The sequence below is a fragment of the Cygnus atratus genome, chromosome 2 (genome assembly GCF_013377495.2).
Source record: "Cygnus atratus isolate AKBS03 ecotype Queensland, Australia chromosome 2, CAtr_DNAZoo_HiC_assembly, whole genome shotgun sequence".
Taxonomy (NCBI): Eukaryota; Metazoa; Chordata; class Aves; order Anseriformes; family Anatidae; genus Cygnus; species Cygnus atratus.
Window position 1 is genome coordinate 48,687,730 of NC_066363.1, and position 19,269 is coordinate 48,706,998.

Here is a 19,269-nt window from a genome sequence, read left to right on the forward strand (position 1 = left end):
GTGCCATTTTTAAATGTGAGCAAAATCATATATATTACAAAATCATATATATTACAAAATCGCATTTTTTAAATGTGAACAAAATCATATATATTACAAAACGATAGAGCTGCTGTATTTCAATGCAGTTTGTATAGCTCACATACATGGAAAAAATGCAAGCCATGTAAACTGCAGTGGACACTAGCTTAGGATTTCAAGATATCCAGACTGCTGCTCCACCCAAGCTGCCAAATGCCCCAAAATCACTGGAGTGTGGGAACAGGCAGATTTATGACCAACACAATATACAAGCTCTTCTATACATACCAGGAACTTTTTTTCAGCCCTTTTTAGTTATTGTCTTTTTAGTTATTGTATAAATTTACAGTAAAGTATTTCCTTGTTACTATTTTAATGCAAACCTAATGCAACATATGCACTGTACAAGACACCCAAGTATGCACAGAAAATAATTAGCCAATGAAATACATTTTATCTTCTAATAACATTTTACTGTGTAATTTTTACATCAATAATACATATAGCATAATAGGATTAGCAGCTTTATGTTTCTACCTCATAAAAACCATCAGTGTTAAGTATATTCGTATCATCTGGCATTACTCTGTGGCTTAAAGTAGATACCAAACATTTCAAGCCTGCATTAAATCAAATGTAAAAAGGCGAATAGGAACTTAAGTACAGAAACACATTAAGTAGTTTGGACAGGAAGTTGGCAGATACTCATGCCCTGAAGATAAACTTTTATCTGGCTGTATGTGCAAAATTTAACTCCAATCATTTATCATTCTTTATACCAGTACATTTTTCAAAGCATTGTAATTCACAGGCAGGTAAGTTTTATAGCACATGTTTTCTAAACGTAATAGAAAATGCCAGAATGTGTGATAAATGCAACACTTTAAAGCCTTATTATTCTGCAGTAGGTGGTTTTATAAGGAGATTGAAAATGACCTAAGTTTGAGGCAACTACATTTGCAAAAACGAAGAGCTACGGAAGCCTCAAAATAAAAATGATTTTCCTGTTCTTTATTTCCATTTTACTCATGCCATTATTGATAAAATAGGTACAAGTAAAAAAAAGTCCTAAAACGACTTAACTAGAAATTTCAATACCAGTTATATCGTCTTTTTCATAGAATCATAAAATCATTAAGGTTGGAAAAGACCTCCAAAATCATCTAGTCCAACCATTCCCCTACCACCAATATCACCCACTAGATCACATCCCTGAGTACCACATCTGCCCTTTCCTTAAACACCCCCAGGGATGGTGACTCCACCACTTCCCTGGACAACCCGTTCCAATGCCTAACCACTCTTTCCGAGAAGAAATGTTTCCTGATAACCAATCTGAACCTCCCCTGCTGCAACTTGAGAACATTCCCTCTAGTCCTATCACTAGTTACTTTGGAGAAAAGGCCAACTCCCACCTCATCACAACCTCCTTTCAGGTAGTTGCAGGGAGCAATAAGGTCTCCCCTGAGCCTCTTCTTCTCCAGACTAAACAACCCCAGTTCCCGCAGCTGCTCCTCATAGGACTTGTGTTCCAGGCCCTTCACTGGCTTTGTAGCCCTTCTCTGGACATGCTCCAGAGCCTTCTTGTAGAGAGGGGCCCAAAACTGAACACAGTACTCAAGGTGCATCCTCACCAGAGCAGAGTACAGGGGGACGATCACCTCCCTGGTCCTGCTGGCTGCACTATTCCTGATACAAGCCAGGATGCCGTTGGCCTTCTTGGCCACGTGGGCACACTGCCAGCTCATGTTCAGGCGAGCATCTACCAACACCCCCAGATCCCTTTCCTCTGCACAGCTTTTGAGCCACTATGCCCCAAGCCTTTAGAGTTGCATGGGGTTGTTGTGGCCAAAGTGCAGGACCTGGCACTTAGCCACTGGCCCCAGCCCATCGATCCAACCTGTCCAGATCCCTCTGCAGGGCCTTCCTACCCTCCAGCAGATCGACACTTCCCCCCAACTTGGTGTTGTCTGCAAACTCACTGAGGATGCACTCAATTCCCTCATCCAAATCATCAATAAAGATATTAAAGAGAATGGGCACCAACATCAATCCCTAGGGAACACCACTCATAACTGGTCACCAGCTGGGTTTCACTTTATTCACTGCCACTCTCTGGGCCCTAGCCGTCCAGCCAGTTTTTAACCCAGCAAAGAGTGTACCTGCCCAAACCATGGGCTGCCAGCTTCTCCAGGAGAATACTGTGGGAGACAGTGTCAAAGGCTTTCCTGAAATCTAGGTAGTCTACGTCAACAGCCTTTCCCTCATCCACCAGGCGGGTCACTCAGTCATAGAAGGAGATGAGGTTTGTCAGGCAGGACTTGCCTTTCATGAACCCATGTTGGCTAGGTCTGATCCCCTAGCTGTCCTGTTCCATGACCTGTTCCATTACCTTTCCTAGCACTGAGGTCAGGCTGACAGGCCTGTAGTTCCCCAGGCCCTCCTTATGACCCTTCTTATAGATGGACATCACATTAGCAAGTCTCCAGTCATCTGGGACCTCTCTGATTGACCATGACTGCTGACAGATGATGGAAAGCAGCCCAGCAATCACATCCACCAGCACCCCCAAGTGGATCCTATCTGGCCCCATTGACTTGTAACAGTCCACGTGGAGCAGCAGGTCTCTTAACTATTTTCACCTGAATTGTGGGGGGTTTATTCTGCTCCCTGTCCCAGACTTCCACATCAGGAGGCTGAGTACCCCAAGGGTAACTGGTCTGACTATTAAAGAGAAGTGTAAAGAAGGCATTAATAACCTAAGCCTCTTCCTTATCCTCAGCAGTCGTGTTCCCTGTTGCATCCAGTAAAGGATGAAGATTGTCCTTAGCCCTCCTCTTACTATTAACGTATTTCTAAAAACTTTTTTGTTGTTGTTTTTTACCACAGTGGCCAAGCTGAACTTATGCTGGGCTTTAGCCTTTCTGATTTTCTCCCTGCATATGTTGGCAACTTCCTTGTACTCTCCTCAAGTTCCCTGTCCCTTCTTCCACAGGAGGTAAACTCTTTTTCTCCCAAAGTCTCAGCAGAAGTTCCATGTTCAGCCATGCCAGTCCTCTTCCCTGCTGGCTCATCTTATGGCACACGGGAACAGCCTGCTCCTGCACCTTGAAGACTTGAGGAGAGTCCAGCCTTCCTGGACCCCTCTGCCCTTCAGGACTGACTCCCAAGGGACCCTCCCTACCAGTGTCCTGAACAGTTCAAAGCCTGCCCTCTGGAAGTCCAAGATAGCAGTTTTACTGACCCCCCTCCTGACTTCAGGAGGAAAATAGAATAGTTCAGAATACTTCTACTTCAGAATAGAGAACTCTACCACTGAGTGGTCACTCTGCCCAAGACAGCTCCCAACTACCACATCTCCCACCAGTCAGAAACACAGAATAGTTGAGGTTGGAAAGGACCTCTGGAGATGGCCTGGTCTAACCACCCTGCCAAGCAGGGTCACCTTGCACACTTAGCACATTTCTCTTCCTCACCAGCAAATATTTTGTATTGCTTTTTGCAAGTGGAATACAAAATCATTGCTTTAATCTTTCTTGATTATTTAAAAAGCTTTTTAAAAAAAGAAGTAACTGAAAGTCATAAGTTTCAGACGAAGCAGTGCAATATCTACAAAGGAAAAGTTACGCTATGGGCAACTTGCTTACTCAGCAGAATACATTCTTCAGGAAACTTGCTGAAAAGAGTACACTGAGACCAGAAAAATGCTTTGAATATGCAGGATTGGTAACCTTACAAAAGCATCAATCTTCTGGGAATACTGGAGAATAAAGACGATCTTGACCTTTGCCCTGGTAGAAAATTAACCATCCTTTTTCTTGAGCAAAGTACAAGCAAAGAAAACATTGTCCAAATATAGGAAAGAGAGCACATGAACTCACTCTGCAAAAGCCACAGACAACATGAAGAGCAGAAAAGCAGTCTTAATAGTAGCCACAGATGCTCATAGACAGAATCTTTATCCAAAAGAGGATGAAATTCTCTGGGTGAGATCTTTTCCCCACTTAGGTCAATGCCAAAACACCCACTGAGTTTGTCCTCCAAATCTTGATGTTGAGCAAATGGTGGTAGTAACAGAAAAAACACCACAATCAAGCTTATATACATTACCTATATCTTTGTAACGTGGCATTTTTTCTGTACATTCAAGGCCTTTCAGGAGCTAGATAATGAGATACAACATTCATTTCACAGGGGTATAGCAGCATCAACTTTTAACAAGGTGTCTGGGAACTTCTGGAATTTTGAAGCCAATGTTTGCCACTGCCCTTGTACGTCACCAAGGGTGTAGTTGTTAGTGTACTGCCAAGGACAGCAATCAGTTAGGCTTCAGGACCAATGCCACTACTGTCTAAGGAGAAAGATGAGGATCCTCTTCACTACAATTGCTCTACATCTTTGTAGTTGAACCCCCTGAGAGAGATACAGGAAACAGTGATGCTCTTTGCCATGGTGCAGTCACCACTTAGAGGGTTATCTGAGGTCATCACATGCTTGAGAAGCTTAATTGCTGGGATGAGAGCTATTATGGCACATACAGGGGGTACAGACAGAGTCAACAGAATTGTTTTACAGGATGTCCTACTTGTGAGATTGCACTTTTACATTTGCAAAGCTTAGCAGTGCTCACTACAGACCTACGTAGTCCTTATCTGTTTGTGAACATCAGGTCTAGCGGGGCACCCCTCCAGTAGGCTCACTAACCAGCTGAGTCAGGAAGTTATATTCCACACACTCCAGGAACCTCCTAGACTGCTTCCTCTGGGCAGTATTGTATTTCCAGCATGTATCAGGGAAGTTGAAGCACCCCATAAGAACAAGTGCTGGCGATTGTGCGACTTCCGTCAGCTACTTGTAGAATGCCTTGTCTGTCTCTTCATCCTGGTTTCCACCCAACTACTGACCCCACCAGGATGTTCGCCTTGTTGGCCTTCCCCTGATCCTTACCCATAAGGACCCAACCTTATCACCCTGAGCCCTGAGCTCTACAACATTGAAACACACTCTAATATAGAAAGCCACGCCACTGCCCCTCCTTTGTTGCCCATTCCTTCTGAAGAGCTTATAGCTGTCCAAAGTTTTGTTACAATTTTGAAAAATATGAATGTTTGTGACTGATAATTAACACATGAGTAAATATAGCAGTGTTAAGGAGTTTTGTAAGTGAAATCCAAGAAACTCATCTCTGATATGAGGAACATACCTCCTAAAATACTCACATAGGTAAGACCAAACCAGTGTAATGCTGCTCAGAAAAATACAAGGTACTACAATCATGTAACTGACATTATCTTTCCAGGAAGGTTCTTCACAATCAAAGGGATTTGTTTGCAAGAATTTGTAAATTATTTCCTATTTCCCTATTGCTTCCATTGCACAGCTATAGTAGTAGACATGCATTATTTTGGAATGTCCAGGCCTACATATTGGACTTAGAAACATCCAAAACAATCTTCTGATGACTATTCGTGCATGATCATATGCTTAGAAAATTAAGTTATTTTAAAGTTACATTTCAGCAAGAAAATGCATGAAAAGAACAGATTAGATTGTATAAAGTCTAGAATCCTTGGCCTTCAGCTACCAAATAGCTACTTGTGCCATTTGGTCATTGCTCATTGGGTTTTACTCATCACTGAGTGGTTTGGGTTCGAGGGGAACTTTAAAATTAATCTAGTCCAGACACTCTACCATTTGGAGGGACACCTTCCTCTAGATCAGATTGTCCAAAGCCCCATCCAGCCTGGACTTGAACAATTCCAGGGATGGGGCATCCACAAGTTCTCTGGGCAACCTGTTCCGGTGTCTCACCACCCTCATAGCGAAGAATTCCTTCCTTTTATCTAAATTACTTCTACCCTCTTCAGTTTAAAACCATTACCCTGTCCTATCACTACAGGCCATTGTAAAAAGTCTCTCTCCATCTTTCTTATAAGCCCCCTTTAAGTATCAAAAGGCTGCAATAAGGTCTTCCTGGAGCCCTCTCTTCTCCGCAGAGCTGCTCTCAATCCATTCATCTCCCATTCTTTACTGATGTTTGGAATTGCCCCAACCCAGGTGGTGCAGCACCTTACACTTGGCCTTGTTGAACTCCATAAGTTTCATGTGGGCCCACTTCTTAAGCCCGTCAGGTCCCTGACATACTGAATAGTGAAATTTATGTGATGAATTCAGTGTTTTGTTGAACCTATGTGCAGTGCAAAAGCAAGTAATGAGGTTCCTGAGAGAGATGAGACCAACAAAGAGCAACCTATTATGTTCAGTGGGTGAACAGATGAACCTTGAAATACAAAAATCCTACAGTTACTGTAGTGCTATCTGTGACCAGTGAAACTGAGCAGCCAGTGGGAGTTGCTCTCCAGAGTATTTCCTCTAGCAGCACAAGCGAATAAAAACCAAACACAAAAACACTTTTTGCCAACGTCATAGTTGCTGAGTGTACAGAAGTTGATGCATTAAAATTCATCTGTAGACCATATTTTAGTAGACTTCTGCCTTTACATTTTTTCCAACTCCAATTTTGTTGGAGGAGGAATACCTCAATGACTATCTCAGTACTTCGACATTTGGGAAAACTGTTTTTTGCAGAAGCATTGGCTTTTGCTCTATATAGAATCAAGTGTCTGGCAGAAATGCTAATTGTGCAAAAAGACAGATTTACAGGGTTCAAATACCATAGTCAGGAAAGTTGAAGTAGACCAGTAAAAAAAAAATCTATTTTATCCTATGGAAATTCAGTTTCTACCAGGAAAGGCTGAAGAGAAAACCCAGCTCTCCTTTTCATAGTATCACAAAGCATTATCCATGCAACAAGAAGGACCTTGGGAAAAAGAAAAGGGCTAAACTAAAATTAATCAATTCTTATCCTCCTGAAAAGCTACTAATGAAAAACAGTACAATAACAATGTCACGTTAAGTCTGGTTGTCACAGGCCAATTAGTTAGCAGTAGTACAGAAGACACAATTTTTCCTAGTCCTAGAGTCTATGAAGCATGTCACATACCAAGAGGTGGTCATCTACTGTTTCCTTCAGCTGCAATATCTTTAGAAAATAACGATTCCCATGTACAATACTATTGTATTGCCAGGTCACCTTCCTCCTAGGAACCTTTAATTTGTGCCCAATTTCAACTAAGTAATGGTTGAAACCAACCAACTCTTGTAATTTCACAACTGAAAGCTAAGAGAGCACTAATACTACAGATACCAGGTCTTATAAACATATGCACCAGGTTTTCAAGAATGACCAGGTCCAGTTCATGTTAGAACACCTCTGTCTGTTAGTATAATAATACCTGACCTGTATCTGAATCTGGTCACTGAACCAAGGTACGTATGTACCTACAGAAGGCATAACCAAGTTTGAGAACAGGTATTTGAGCTCAGAAAAGAATTTATCTTTGAAAATTGTCTTTATTTAGAAACATATTATTCCCATAATGCTGAAGTCATCAACACCTGCTTCAGTCAGCAGTTCCTGTGGACAATCAGAAAGTTATACAATGACGTCTGGAATGCCCCATCTAGCTTTTGTAACTGAAACTGCATATATACAAATATAATGTAGAGAGCATACCAAGCTATTAAAAAAAAGAATATGAAAATTCTGCATTAGAGGCCACTAGGGCTTAGCTTAATTTTAGTTAAGGAAGCTCTGTTGACATAACACTGATCTTGGCTACATTTGCTTAACAGCTTTCTGCTAAGGTAGTCAGTTGTTTTTGCCTACTTGTACATCGAATGAAAATAACCTTTAAACCACCTTTTTGTAGCAAGCTCAGCATGAACATTTACCTTTAATCTTGTGAAGAGTTGATAAACAGGACAAATCTCCCAAATTACTTATCATCTCTGCTGTGTATGAGTGGAAATCATGAGATTCTGCCTAAACCTTCCACCCCACACCCCCTTTCAAATACATATAAAATAAAGATATTCCAAGGTTTTACACTCCTTTTTTTTTTTCCCCCGGTTTTTTTTTGAAGCTAACGAAGACCTTGTAGAGTTTGTTATATGGGGAGTCTGACAGCAGCAAAACATTCAAGACAGAGGATTGCCCTCCCACACCCAAAGGTAATTAATATTACTTATTATTAATAATCATTAATTAATAATAATTAATAACCCAAGATTACCCAGAGTAATCTTAACTCTAAACTCAGCCATCTAGCTGTCTCCTTTCACACAGAAATACCAACTGATCAGAAAGTCAAAAATGAATAGGAAACAAACAGATGACCTACATTTATCTTTAGACTAACTTTTCTAAGAGTGATAAAATTCATAGGAATCTTGCAAATTAGACACACATACATAATTTGCATCGTCATTACATCAGAAATACTATATGGAGATATTCTGGCTGATAGAATGTGATAAATCTATCTGCTAAAGTTACAAAAAGACATCTAATTAGAATTCAGTTTTATCAAAATAATCCAATAGGCTTGATCTCCTTACATAGCCGAAGCTAATCAGAGAGTAGAAGAGAGTAGAGTAGAAAGAATCCTAAAAAATCTGTATTCCTAAAAGTGCATTTTTGGGAAGGAGAGGATGGGAAGAAAACAAGCACATAGCACTGCCTCATTTCTTCCATGGCACCACACATGGGTGAAAAGAAGCCGTAACTGTTTTAGGCTGAACTTCATAAACTACCAAATTATAATTCAAATTGCTTCTTTTTTGACTGAAGAAACAAGATATTGAAGTGCTGCAGACAACATTAATATGTGGTGTAAATACCGAAATGGGAAAACATGGAAGTGAGGTGGATTTTAAAATTAGTTCAAACTCTTTGCTTTACTCTATAGATTTATGGTAACAAATTATAGTTAAACTGTTTTATTGCACAGAAGATAAAATAAAATTACATATAGAACATAAAACCATGCAAAAACTAATGTGCTTTACGAAGTATTTAAAGTGTTGTCTATAAATTAAACCATAAATCAGTCAAAACCACAACATCGAAGAAAAAGCAATTACAGATGTAAGTGTTCACTCTTTAGTCAAAAAACAATTATTGCCATATGTTTGAAGTTCAGTGTTTTTTTTTTTCTTTTTAAGAGTACAACATGAATATAACTAGTCAGCCTGTTGCATGTTTACACAAAGTGAATTTTCAATGCTAAAAATCACATTCCATGTATAGTAGAAGTGCACATGAAATAATTTATATCAGAATTCTAGGCAGATTTCACTGAATTTGCTCTTTGTTCATTTTACAGTATAATGAACTTTTACCTAGTAGGCACACAACTCCTTCAAAGTGTTCACACGCATTTTTTTTTAATTTTTATTTTTATTTAGAGACTTGCCAATCTTACATAATGAACTTTTAAAATAGTAAAATACTTTTAAAAAGTTTTATTTTCTAGATTGCAAATTACTGGAAAATCTTAATTAAGACATTCTAAGAAAGTTGACTGAAGTAGACCTAAACACTGAATACTGACATAGACTTGAACTATCTTACCTTCAAAAAATGTTTTCTCTCCCCATGTTTCTGACACAGGGATTCACATTCCCTTTTTCCCCATGTGTACCTTGCCAAAGAGATAGTTCTACTTACATTAACTGTGATCCTTGATTTACTCTTCATATATATTTCAATAAAGTTACAGAGCCATCCCATGCAGATGCATTTCTGGTCCACATTGACCAATGACAACCATACTTATGCCTCATCCTTCAACTATTAGTACTAATGGGAAAGCACACAACACAATGTCTTAAAACCTCCCATACCAGAATCCAGGAACTTAAGAATTAACAGGGAGGTAAAAATGCTACACTGTAGAGATGCAAAATATGAAATTGAAGAACTTCCACCACTGCAAGCTAGGCAGCTGTCTTGTTTTGTTCTTGTTCATTTATTCCAACAGTAACAACACTACTAATATAAACTGCTGCAAGGATCCTAATTAAGGACAGCAAGATAGCTCTCTGCAAATGAACAGTTTTTGATGTTCCTACAACAGAAAACACTACAGAATATCGTATATTGAATTCTCTGCATATTTCATTTGAAGATATTACCACTGCTATGTACCCCTTCTGGACAGGATGACAACTGTTTCCAAATGCCTAGATATCTAATAACTAATACAGTATGTCTAGTACACAGTAGGAAAAATGTCAAATAGCACACCTTCTACCGCTTGTGCATTGCAAGCAAGTTATCTAGTTCAAAAGTAATTCTTCTATAGAGGTATAACTTTTCTCACAACTTTTCTAGCAAGTGTAATTTCAGCTGAAACAGTTTTTGGATAAGAACTAAGGGATAACACTGCATGCAGCCCAAACGGCAACATCATCAACCCTTTTATAATCATGCTGGATCCAAGAGTTTTGAGTTGTCAGAAGCATTACATATTTTATTAAATTATGGTACTGTGGGACAGAATAAAAAGAAAAGCCAACATACCCTGAACCAGAAAGTTAAACAAGATTAAGGCTATATACAGACTACTAGGAAACTGTCAGTCCAGACCAGTTACAGGTTATCCAGTGCACCTAACCAGCATTTCAAAGTTGTTACTAAGACAGTAACAATATAGTAATTTCTTCTTCTTTTAGCAAATACGTAGCTCCAATAGTGTTCTGTAGGCTACTCAAGTATTTGTTTTCTCTATTTTTCTCTTGCAAATGACCTCTGCAAATTTATATTTTGGCTGAAATATATCTGATAGAACTCCAATGCCATAGTAAAATACCAAACTACGCCTAATATACGGTTTGTGAATATCACAGCTATTAACTTTGTGAAATTTAGTGCTGTGGAAAAACATTAGACAGCTCTTCATGATCTGAAAAGTAGCAGTAATACAAACCAGGGAAACTCATTTGACTTATATGGGGGCTGTTCAATTGTCATTTCCAAACTTTTATCAAAGCAGCTTTATTTTATAGGTTTCCTGTAAAGGAGGTATTTGTTTCCCAAATATTGAGTACTCCTCTACCAGCATGTGAGGAGAAATAGAATTATGAGAAGCACTTTCCTTCCTGTCACTCAGAGAAAGTGTTCAAGGGGTGTAGGGATGGGGGCCAGGATGGGACAGCCCAAAGAGACAGTATTATTTCTAAAGTAAAATATTTAGTTATCCTAAAAAATGCTTTAGGTCATTTTAATAGTTTTTTTTTAATCATCTTAATTACATTAATAGGACAAGATTTCAGTTCTTTTCAATTTAATAACTCGAATATAATCAAGTAACATCTAATATTTTGCAAGATAATGATTAGTCAAATACTTTAAAAATACTGTGAAGTCATATTAAACAGTCTCCTAAATATACTAGAGTAGTTTTAATATTACCTTTAAGTTTTGTTGTATCAATTCATAAAAATCATCTATTAGAAGAACATATCTATATAGGTCTCATGTTCACAGTAAGATTTCCCATTTTAGAATCCAAGCTTAATCTTTTTCTCAGATATGGACACCCTCCCATTAACCTGATGAAGATAGATCTCCTGCCATCAATTTATTTGACCACAATGCACAATCTAAAATATCACTGCAACAACGAAGTTATCACGTAACCAATTTGAATTATCAAAACATACCAGTTTTTTCCGATGTTCTGAGAAACACCATGTCAGATGGGATTCGTTGATTCTGAGAGGGAAAAAAAGGTATATTTTTTCGTAAGTAGGAAAAAAGTGAATTCTAATCGAATGTCCAGTAAGATCTGTCACCAAAAGGTCACTCTTGGATTGAAACTCAATTAAAATAGGATTTATCAAAGCAATTTGCATTCAGCGTTTGCAATTCAGAAATCAATATTTTCAAAAAATTATACAATAAGCAAACAACAGCTAATCCTTTCAGATGTTCTTTGTAAATGAATCATAAATACCTGCAGACCTCCAAGTCTTACATTTTCATGACTGAAAAGAGTAGTTTGACCATATAAATATCTAACAGAAATATTAAAATTAATATTTTACTGAGTAAAATACTGACATTCAGCAGAGATAAAGAAAACAACAGTGAAATTTAAAACATTCATCTCATCATTTAAGTTGTACTCATTGTATATACCAAATATTCCCTTGCATTCTCTCCTCTCCCTCTCAACGCGCTCAAATGTACACAAAGGAAACAGCAAGGCATGGAACAACATTTTCCAATTTTACATATTTATAAACCTCTCCATTACAAAGAGAAAAATAGAATTTCTTTCTCAGTACCTACGGCATGCCAGGTCAGGTACAGCTGCAGGCTTGTTCTGCTATTTCCCTTTCAAGTATGTAATTCACTGTATCTAATCATGTTTCCAACTTTTTGCTGATTATAAGAAGTCCAATCTATGCTTTTGCAAATTAAACAAAATTGAACAATACCGCCATCCCCCGCACATGCTGCTATCTAAAAACGTAGCTCTCCCATCACTTGTGAACAAAGCATATACCAGCACCAGTTACACATTGCCACTACGGGGCTTAAGAATGGAAAACCAGGGGAGTAAAAATAACCAACATGTCAAAACTTGAAAGATATACAGGATTAGAAAAGAAAAGTGACAGGCTAAGCTGACAGGAACTGGAGTGAACACTGGAAATGGCAATGAGAAAAGATGGATAGTAATGAAATGCAGTTTCTTCTATCACAGCTTATACCTGGTGTGCCACATGTCATCCTGCTCAATCCGGAAGCTAAACACAAAGATTCATTTGCTTTTCACTTACAGACTGCATTTAACTAATTAAGAAATCTCAGTGTATTATTAGCAGTGACTATTAGTTTAATGCTAAAACGTATTTCTTAAAATTCATTCAGATTACTTGTTAAGAGGGTATAATTCACTAAGGTTCGCTTAGAACAATATTTTTCAAACAAAAAGCAGTTCCATTGGAGAATAAATTTCAGGTTTTCATGTTCAAGGTATACTTGTTTGATATTGCCTTGAAAGCCACTTTACAGCTAAGGCTCATCTTTTACTTTTGAAGAGCTCAATTGTCTGTTCGAAGTGAGAGTGGAAATGAAAATAAATGTAGCTGACAAAACCCATCAATCATATAGCATACATGAACCTCATGGATTCCAGTCTTAAAAACCTGACTGAATTTACTCAATGGAAAAAGTTAAGAGGTTCAGTATATACGCATTTCAAAACTTTATAACGGAAGTGTGAAATGGGGAATAATTGTAATCAAATTGCAAAACTAATACAGCGGTAATTCAATTGTGGCTTTATTTTCTTCATAAACTGCAAGCTACAGAAAACTATTTAGTTATTTTATAGAGAAGAAAAGCAATGAAGGTGGGTTTCAGATGGTAAGCAGTCATACTAGCCTGAAAACTTCAAGACATTAAACAATGAAACACCTCAAGTCATCAATGCGGTGCACAGAATCCTGTCTGTAAATTTTAGAGTAATCCTAGTCACAGCAATATATTGATTCATTGTATCAAAGCAGAAGATATATGTAATACCCCACAAAAATTCTATCACAGAAAATGTAATTGGTTCAAAACTGATCTTTACACGCAACACAAGTACATACAGCATGTAGGAGCTATAACATACTTATCCCAACAGGAATCTAGGCAACAATCTGGAAAACAGCATTAGTACGCATTCAAAAACCTCTTAGAGGATCAACACAAACACAGAGGAGTATTTTAGTTTGTTTGGTTTTGAGTCAAGTGTCCTTAAAGGTAAAGATGTAGGACTAACAACACTACTCTGAAGTACAAGAAAGTTAGCAGTTTGAATATGCTTTGATTTGAAATCAGGAATGTAGTTTCTCATTTTTAACCCTCCACCTTTTTACTCTTTTCAAAGGCATCACGTCCCCCTCATTACTGAGTGTCAGAACTTTTTTTTTTTAAAAGTAAATCAATCCATAGCAGTCTCCATCTCTCCACTCCCCCCCCCCCAGTAAACAAGCTCAAAAATTCAGAAAATTAATCAAGATCAAGAAAATTAAACACAGCTTTATATGACAGAGCATTTGGGACCTTCAAAATACTATGTCTGACTAACCAAGAAAATTAGTTCAGAGTGAAAAAAATTCATGTCTCACTCAAAATGGAGAATAAATACATATTTACACCAGAAAACAACACTGAAGCAGCTGATGCTTTTTACCATACATAATGCAGTACAGTAACATTTGCCTTAGTTCTTGAGAAGTCCCACTCATAACAATATTATTTCTGACCATAAAACATCCTGGATACTATACATGTTCTAACACTAGGTGAAGTTTTCAATTACTACAAAGAAACATTCCTGAGAGCACCATGCAATCACAACAGTGCCATTTAGAATAGTGTGATCTGAATAAATGTCAGTCAAATGCAGATTTTATTATACAGGTTCAGCTTTCAAGGTCACTGGTTCAGAAGTGGAATTGGAAACAACTACAGCTGTATTCTGTATTGATTCAGTATAGTTCAGTATAGATGAGCTATGGAGATGGCAAATCAGGAAACAGAAGCAATGACCAGTCCTACTATCTCAAACAAACAAGAAGTTTGAAAACCGAGTGAGTCTGGAAATTCTAGGAAATAGATGCATTTTCTAGTTTATCTAAAAACCCTACACGGACAGCAAAAAAATCTCTGTTCATACCTTGAAATTACACATTTTTATAAACAGATACTTAATCAGTTGCAGCAATTCCCATTCATTTCTAAAAGTACAAACAGTTAAAAATATATGTTCTTGTCTGTATATCAACAGTACTCAATTTGAAGATGCTGCTAACGCACAACTGTAGCGTTGGAATAGCATTTTTAAAATTTTGCCTTACAACATTAAATAAAAAGGTAGTGAAATTAATTATCCATTATGAGCCCAGATTCAATCAGGATTAATATTTCATATTTGGATTTGGGGAAAAAAGCAAGACAAACGTCAACCTTAATAATATAGCCTGTGTGCATATTAGGCAAAATTTAAAAAAAAAAAAAAAGAAAAGGAGGGGACAAATGAAATGTAAAGTCAAAATTAAACATTTCCTTAAATGACTGTAAGAATAGACCAGACATATAGGCATCTATGTCTTAATATAGATTACCTATACATTTTTGCAACCTCCCTACCAGCTCCGACAAATCCATCACACAAGTTTCAGGTTACTAGCTTCATGCCTACAAACTTCTAATTACATGTAAACAAGCTAAAAAACTTGACCAACATCCCTAAAAATTTGCAAAAGTCTGACAATAAATTTCGCATAATATTCTAACAATCCAATACAGATTTAAGTAGAAGTTCTAATAATCAGAATGATTTTTTTAACAGTCATTACCAGCTGCAATGAAGAATCTCTCATATTCAGTACATTGAATAGTAGGTACAAGGCGAGTTTTTCAAGAATCAAGTCTTTATACCTGACAAAACTGCACAGAATCCAATTAGTCACATGATCATTTTTTAATTTTAACAGAAAACACATATCTTGATTTTATGTCTTTTTAATGGCTTCTCTCTTCTTAGCTTTTCTTACCTATAAGACAGTGAAACCTTTTATGCATTAAAATATTTGAATTTATTCTTGCACGCAGGGAAGGCTCGATACTGTATTGTCTTTATCTTCTCTGTGAGAAAAAAAACAGTACTTAAGACTGGCATACCCTTTTCCATCAGGTTTTCAAAATTTTGGAAGTAGGCAGAAAGGTACTACATGATTTCTAGTTAAAAAATAAGTCACTACTACTGCTGACACAGTAGAGCAAAGATCCCCTTCCAAGGATAGAGCACCTGATATTTAGTCACTATAAAAGACTGACTATACAAAAACAGATGGCAAGCATGCAGCAAAAATCTTTAACACCTCATTATTGAGAAAATTAAGTTCTGTTATATATTGTCACAGAAAACAGCAACAAAATGTCAATCACGTTTACCCTCTCATGTCATATTTATCAAAGTGAAACAAGTTAAAACAAGAACACATATAACTTTGAACATTCAGAAGCCTATGTAATCTCAACTACCATTCAGATGAAGCTAGAAATGTTTATTGATATGCAGTGAAATCTGGATATACAAGTCATAAAAATTACTAGAATACTATGTTTTCATAAGTCTGAGCTGAATCAGAGCTCTGGGGAAGGAGCACTTCCATTTCTCTTACAGTTTGTCATTGCTGCTGACTTCTTTTCTAGAGATCTAGCTATGATAAGACAACAGTCAGCATAAGCTAAGTGCTTCTCCAGTTGCTGGGCTTCATTTTTATCGTGTTATTACCATGTTATTATCATGAAATCTTTATTAACAAACTTTTGCAGCTCCCTCACAGTCTTCCAATTCTCCTACAACTGCCCATAGGCTCCAGATCCCTAGTTTTAGGTTTATTGTTCTTTCTTCTCCATACATACTGCTAAAAACTATGTATACTTTTTTTCATGGACTAAAACATTCCTGCTTGCTTCTGTGTTAGAAATCAAAGAGGCACTTCACAGTTGTTTTCTTGCATCTGCATGCTCTGCAACACTACATGTTAATAGTCACAATCTTTACAGAAGCTGGTTTAATTTCACTTCACACTTGAGATTAAAAAAAGTTGTGTCCCTTTACTGCTATCCAAGAGAAGCTCTCAAAGTATTACGATAAAGCTTTACTGTTTCACGTTTTAAAAAACTATTACGTGTTACTATTAAATGTGTTATTATTATTATTGTGTTATGCCCTCTTCACATCCTCAAAAAGTGTTCCAAACAATCAAAAAGCTACAGTAGCACTATAACAATATCTTAACTCACCAAATCATCCCTTCAATTATCTTGAAGAAAACCATGTGCACCTCTGCATCCATAGAAAATAAATAAATAAATAATTTTAACACAAGCCCAGGAGATTAAACAACTAGAAAGCAGCATGCCTGTTTAAAGCAAGAGGGAGGGGAATGTTTTCCAGCTAACATATATAAATGTCTTTTAGCTTTTAAAAACGGATACTATTTCAATCTTTTCAGGCCTTTTCCTGACCTAATATTAACGCCTTACAAAATTTTCATTTGAAACTAAAGATATATTACTCAAAGCTAATCTGTTCTAATCACACTGCAGTTACTTAGAGCTGATTTGAAATTGATCAGTCCTATAAATATGAGAGGATATTCAAAGCTCAGGTACAGAAAAGCTTTTCATTTAAGTTGTTAGTATTTGTGATGCAGTTACTAGTTAACATATGGATCTTCAGCTCAAATGAGTCATTAATTTCACTGCAGAAATGCTGCTGATGCATCTTCCAGTCAAATACAATGTTAACTTGTTCCTTTGCCATTAGACTGAGCAATTGAACATTTCACTCCTGACTGGTTCTTTGGCTTAAGAGTCATACTCCGAATTTGAGAAGTGCTTACTCCAACAAAATACACTTCTAAACAGAACCAGAAAACATTTAATTTCATTAGTTTGAAGACACCCACAGTTAGGCCAGAAGAAAAAAAAAAAATCTGTGATGGTGCAGGAGAGACCTTGTGGATGAAATGCAACATTCAAACAACTAACTATATGCATCTTACTGAGATACCCAAGAAAAATCTTCATCAAAAGGAACTGTACCCAGTACTTCCTTAAATCTTTAACATTACTTTTTCATTACAAACTTCAGGTACTCACAACATATGGTCTGTAATCTCCTGTACATAATGCTCAAATAGATGCTGATGATCTACCTCATACAAGACAGATAACCCAAAAGTAATCCCAGTTTTCCAAATTCTAGCATGATTCAACAAGTGGATGGATCTCAGTAAATTTCAGGGAAGGCACATTACTTATACAGCCACTAGGAATCTTCCCCATACAGTATAATAGTTAATTACAGGTTTAAAGATAAAGACCCTAAAAAGCTTCTTTACCAAAAAGCTTCTTTCTTTGCCAAAACAAATATCTATTCTCAGTCTACTAGAAGATCTGGAAGAGTTGCAACTGAGCAGCTGCAAGTTGACTCCATCTGAACTCTAAAATAGCAAGGTGTAATAAAACACAGGCATAGAGCCCAGGCACATTAATGTTAATCTTGTCCATGCTAACATACACTGCCTGGAGGGTCCCTACAAGACAGTAGGTATAGAAAGCAGACCAAAAAAAAGCAAGAAATAGTATGAACTACACAGGAATAAATCTATTTTAAAGAGCAGCAAGACAAATGACACTTGGGTGTGTTACTTGTCTTTAAACTACAGGAAAAAAACAGAAAGGAAGGAAATAGAAGTTATACCAAAAACAAAAGAGGGGTTTCTCATATGTTGCTGAAAAAAAAAGAAAACAATCTCTATCCACTAACAATTCATGAGTTCTCCAAATTCTTTGAGAAAAAGAAGACGTATTAACAAACAAGGAAGCATAACATGAATCAGGAGGGCATATCTGTTGAAGGATTTTTCCTTTTTAAATAGTATTCCACTAAATAGTTGTAATCCCATGAAGAAATTTAGAGAAGTCTAATCACTGACTAGGTTCCACTAGCTATTCTTCTTGCAAACAGCAACTTGCCATAAAAGATCTCAAACAAGACTGGATACAAGGATATAAGCTTCAACTTGAGGTAACTTTCTAGGATCAAGGGCTTAGCTCTTTTTTGCAAAGAAAAACAGGAATCACTTTGCACCAAGAAAGTCTGTTGCCTTTCCAGAATGAAATTCCATAAAATTTTTGTCTGGCAAGAAAAATATGTTAACTTGGACGTTACAACAGCTTCATAGTATGCTGAAAAGCCTTTGACAGCAAAGCATGATAGGGAGGATGAACTAGAAATCTAACCCATAAGGTTCCTTATTACACAGCTTGAATTTAGGTCTCGTTACAGATGAGTTTCTTCCAGATCACTTACTAAAACAAACCAACTGAAATAAGCATCACTGACTTTATTATAATACTAATACAGAGTGGAAAAAGAGTTCACAGCTCTCCTTCACCATTTGCAATAAAACTAACTTGAAAGCCCCCCCATTTTTAATACATAAAATTTAACCTAGAAGGCTTCAGACATCAGAAAACATGGATTTGAGCAGTAGGAGGAAGGTATTGGCAGTCAGACAGCTTAGAGTATCTAGCACAGCACAAGCCAGAGAATGTCATTCAGTAATTGTATTCCCTTCACTAGACAAATTCAAGCATATAACAATTCATAAAATGAATGTTTACATTCAATTAAGCTTAGAATTAAATCCAAAAAGAGACTTCCTTCAAGTTTCTCAAATAAGATTTGAACTAAAATATTACTTACTTAGTACTTCACAGATAAGTACCTCAATATACTTTTCTTCAGAAGATAATTA

At 37.0% G+C, this 19,269-nt stretch overlaps 1 protein-coding gene across 6 annotated transcripts in view; it reads right to left on the bottom strand.

Moving 5' to 3' along the window:
• Nucleotides 1-19,269, bottom strand: part of ATP9B (ATPase phospholipid transporting 9B (putative)) — a 181,093-nt gene that overhangs the window by 111,004 nt on the left and 50,820 nt on the right. For all 6 annotated transcript variants that reach the window (XM_035549695.2, XM_035549692.2, XM_035549691.2 and 3 more), the window contains exon 7: nt 11,590-11,641. In XM_035549695.2, coding sequence (XP_035405588.1) covers nt 11,590-11,641 — 52 coding nt within the window. The remainder of the gene's footprint in view (nt 1-11,589; nt 11,642-19,269) is intronic.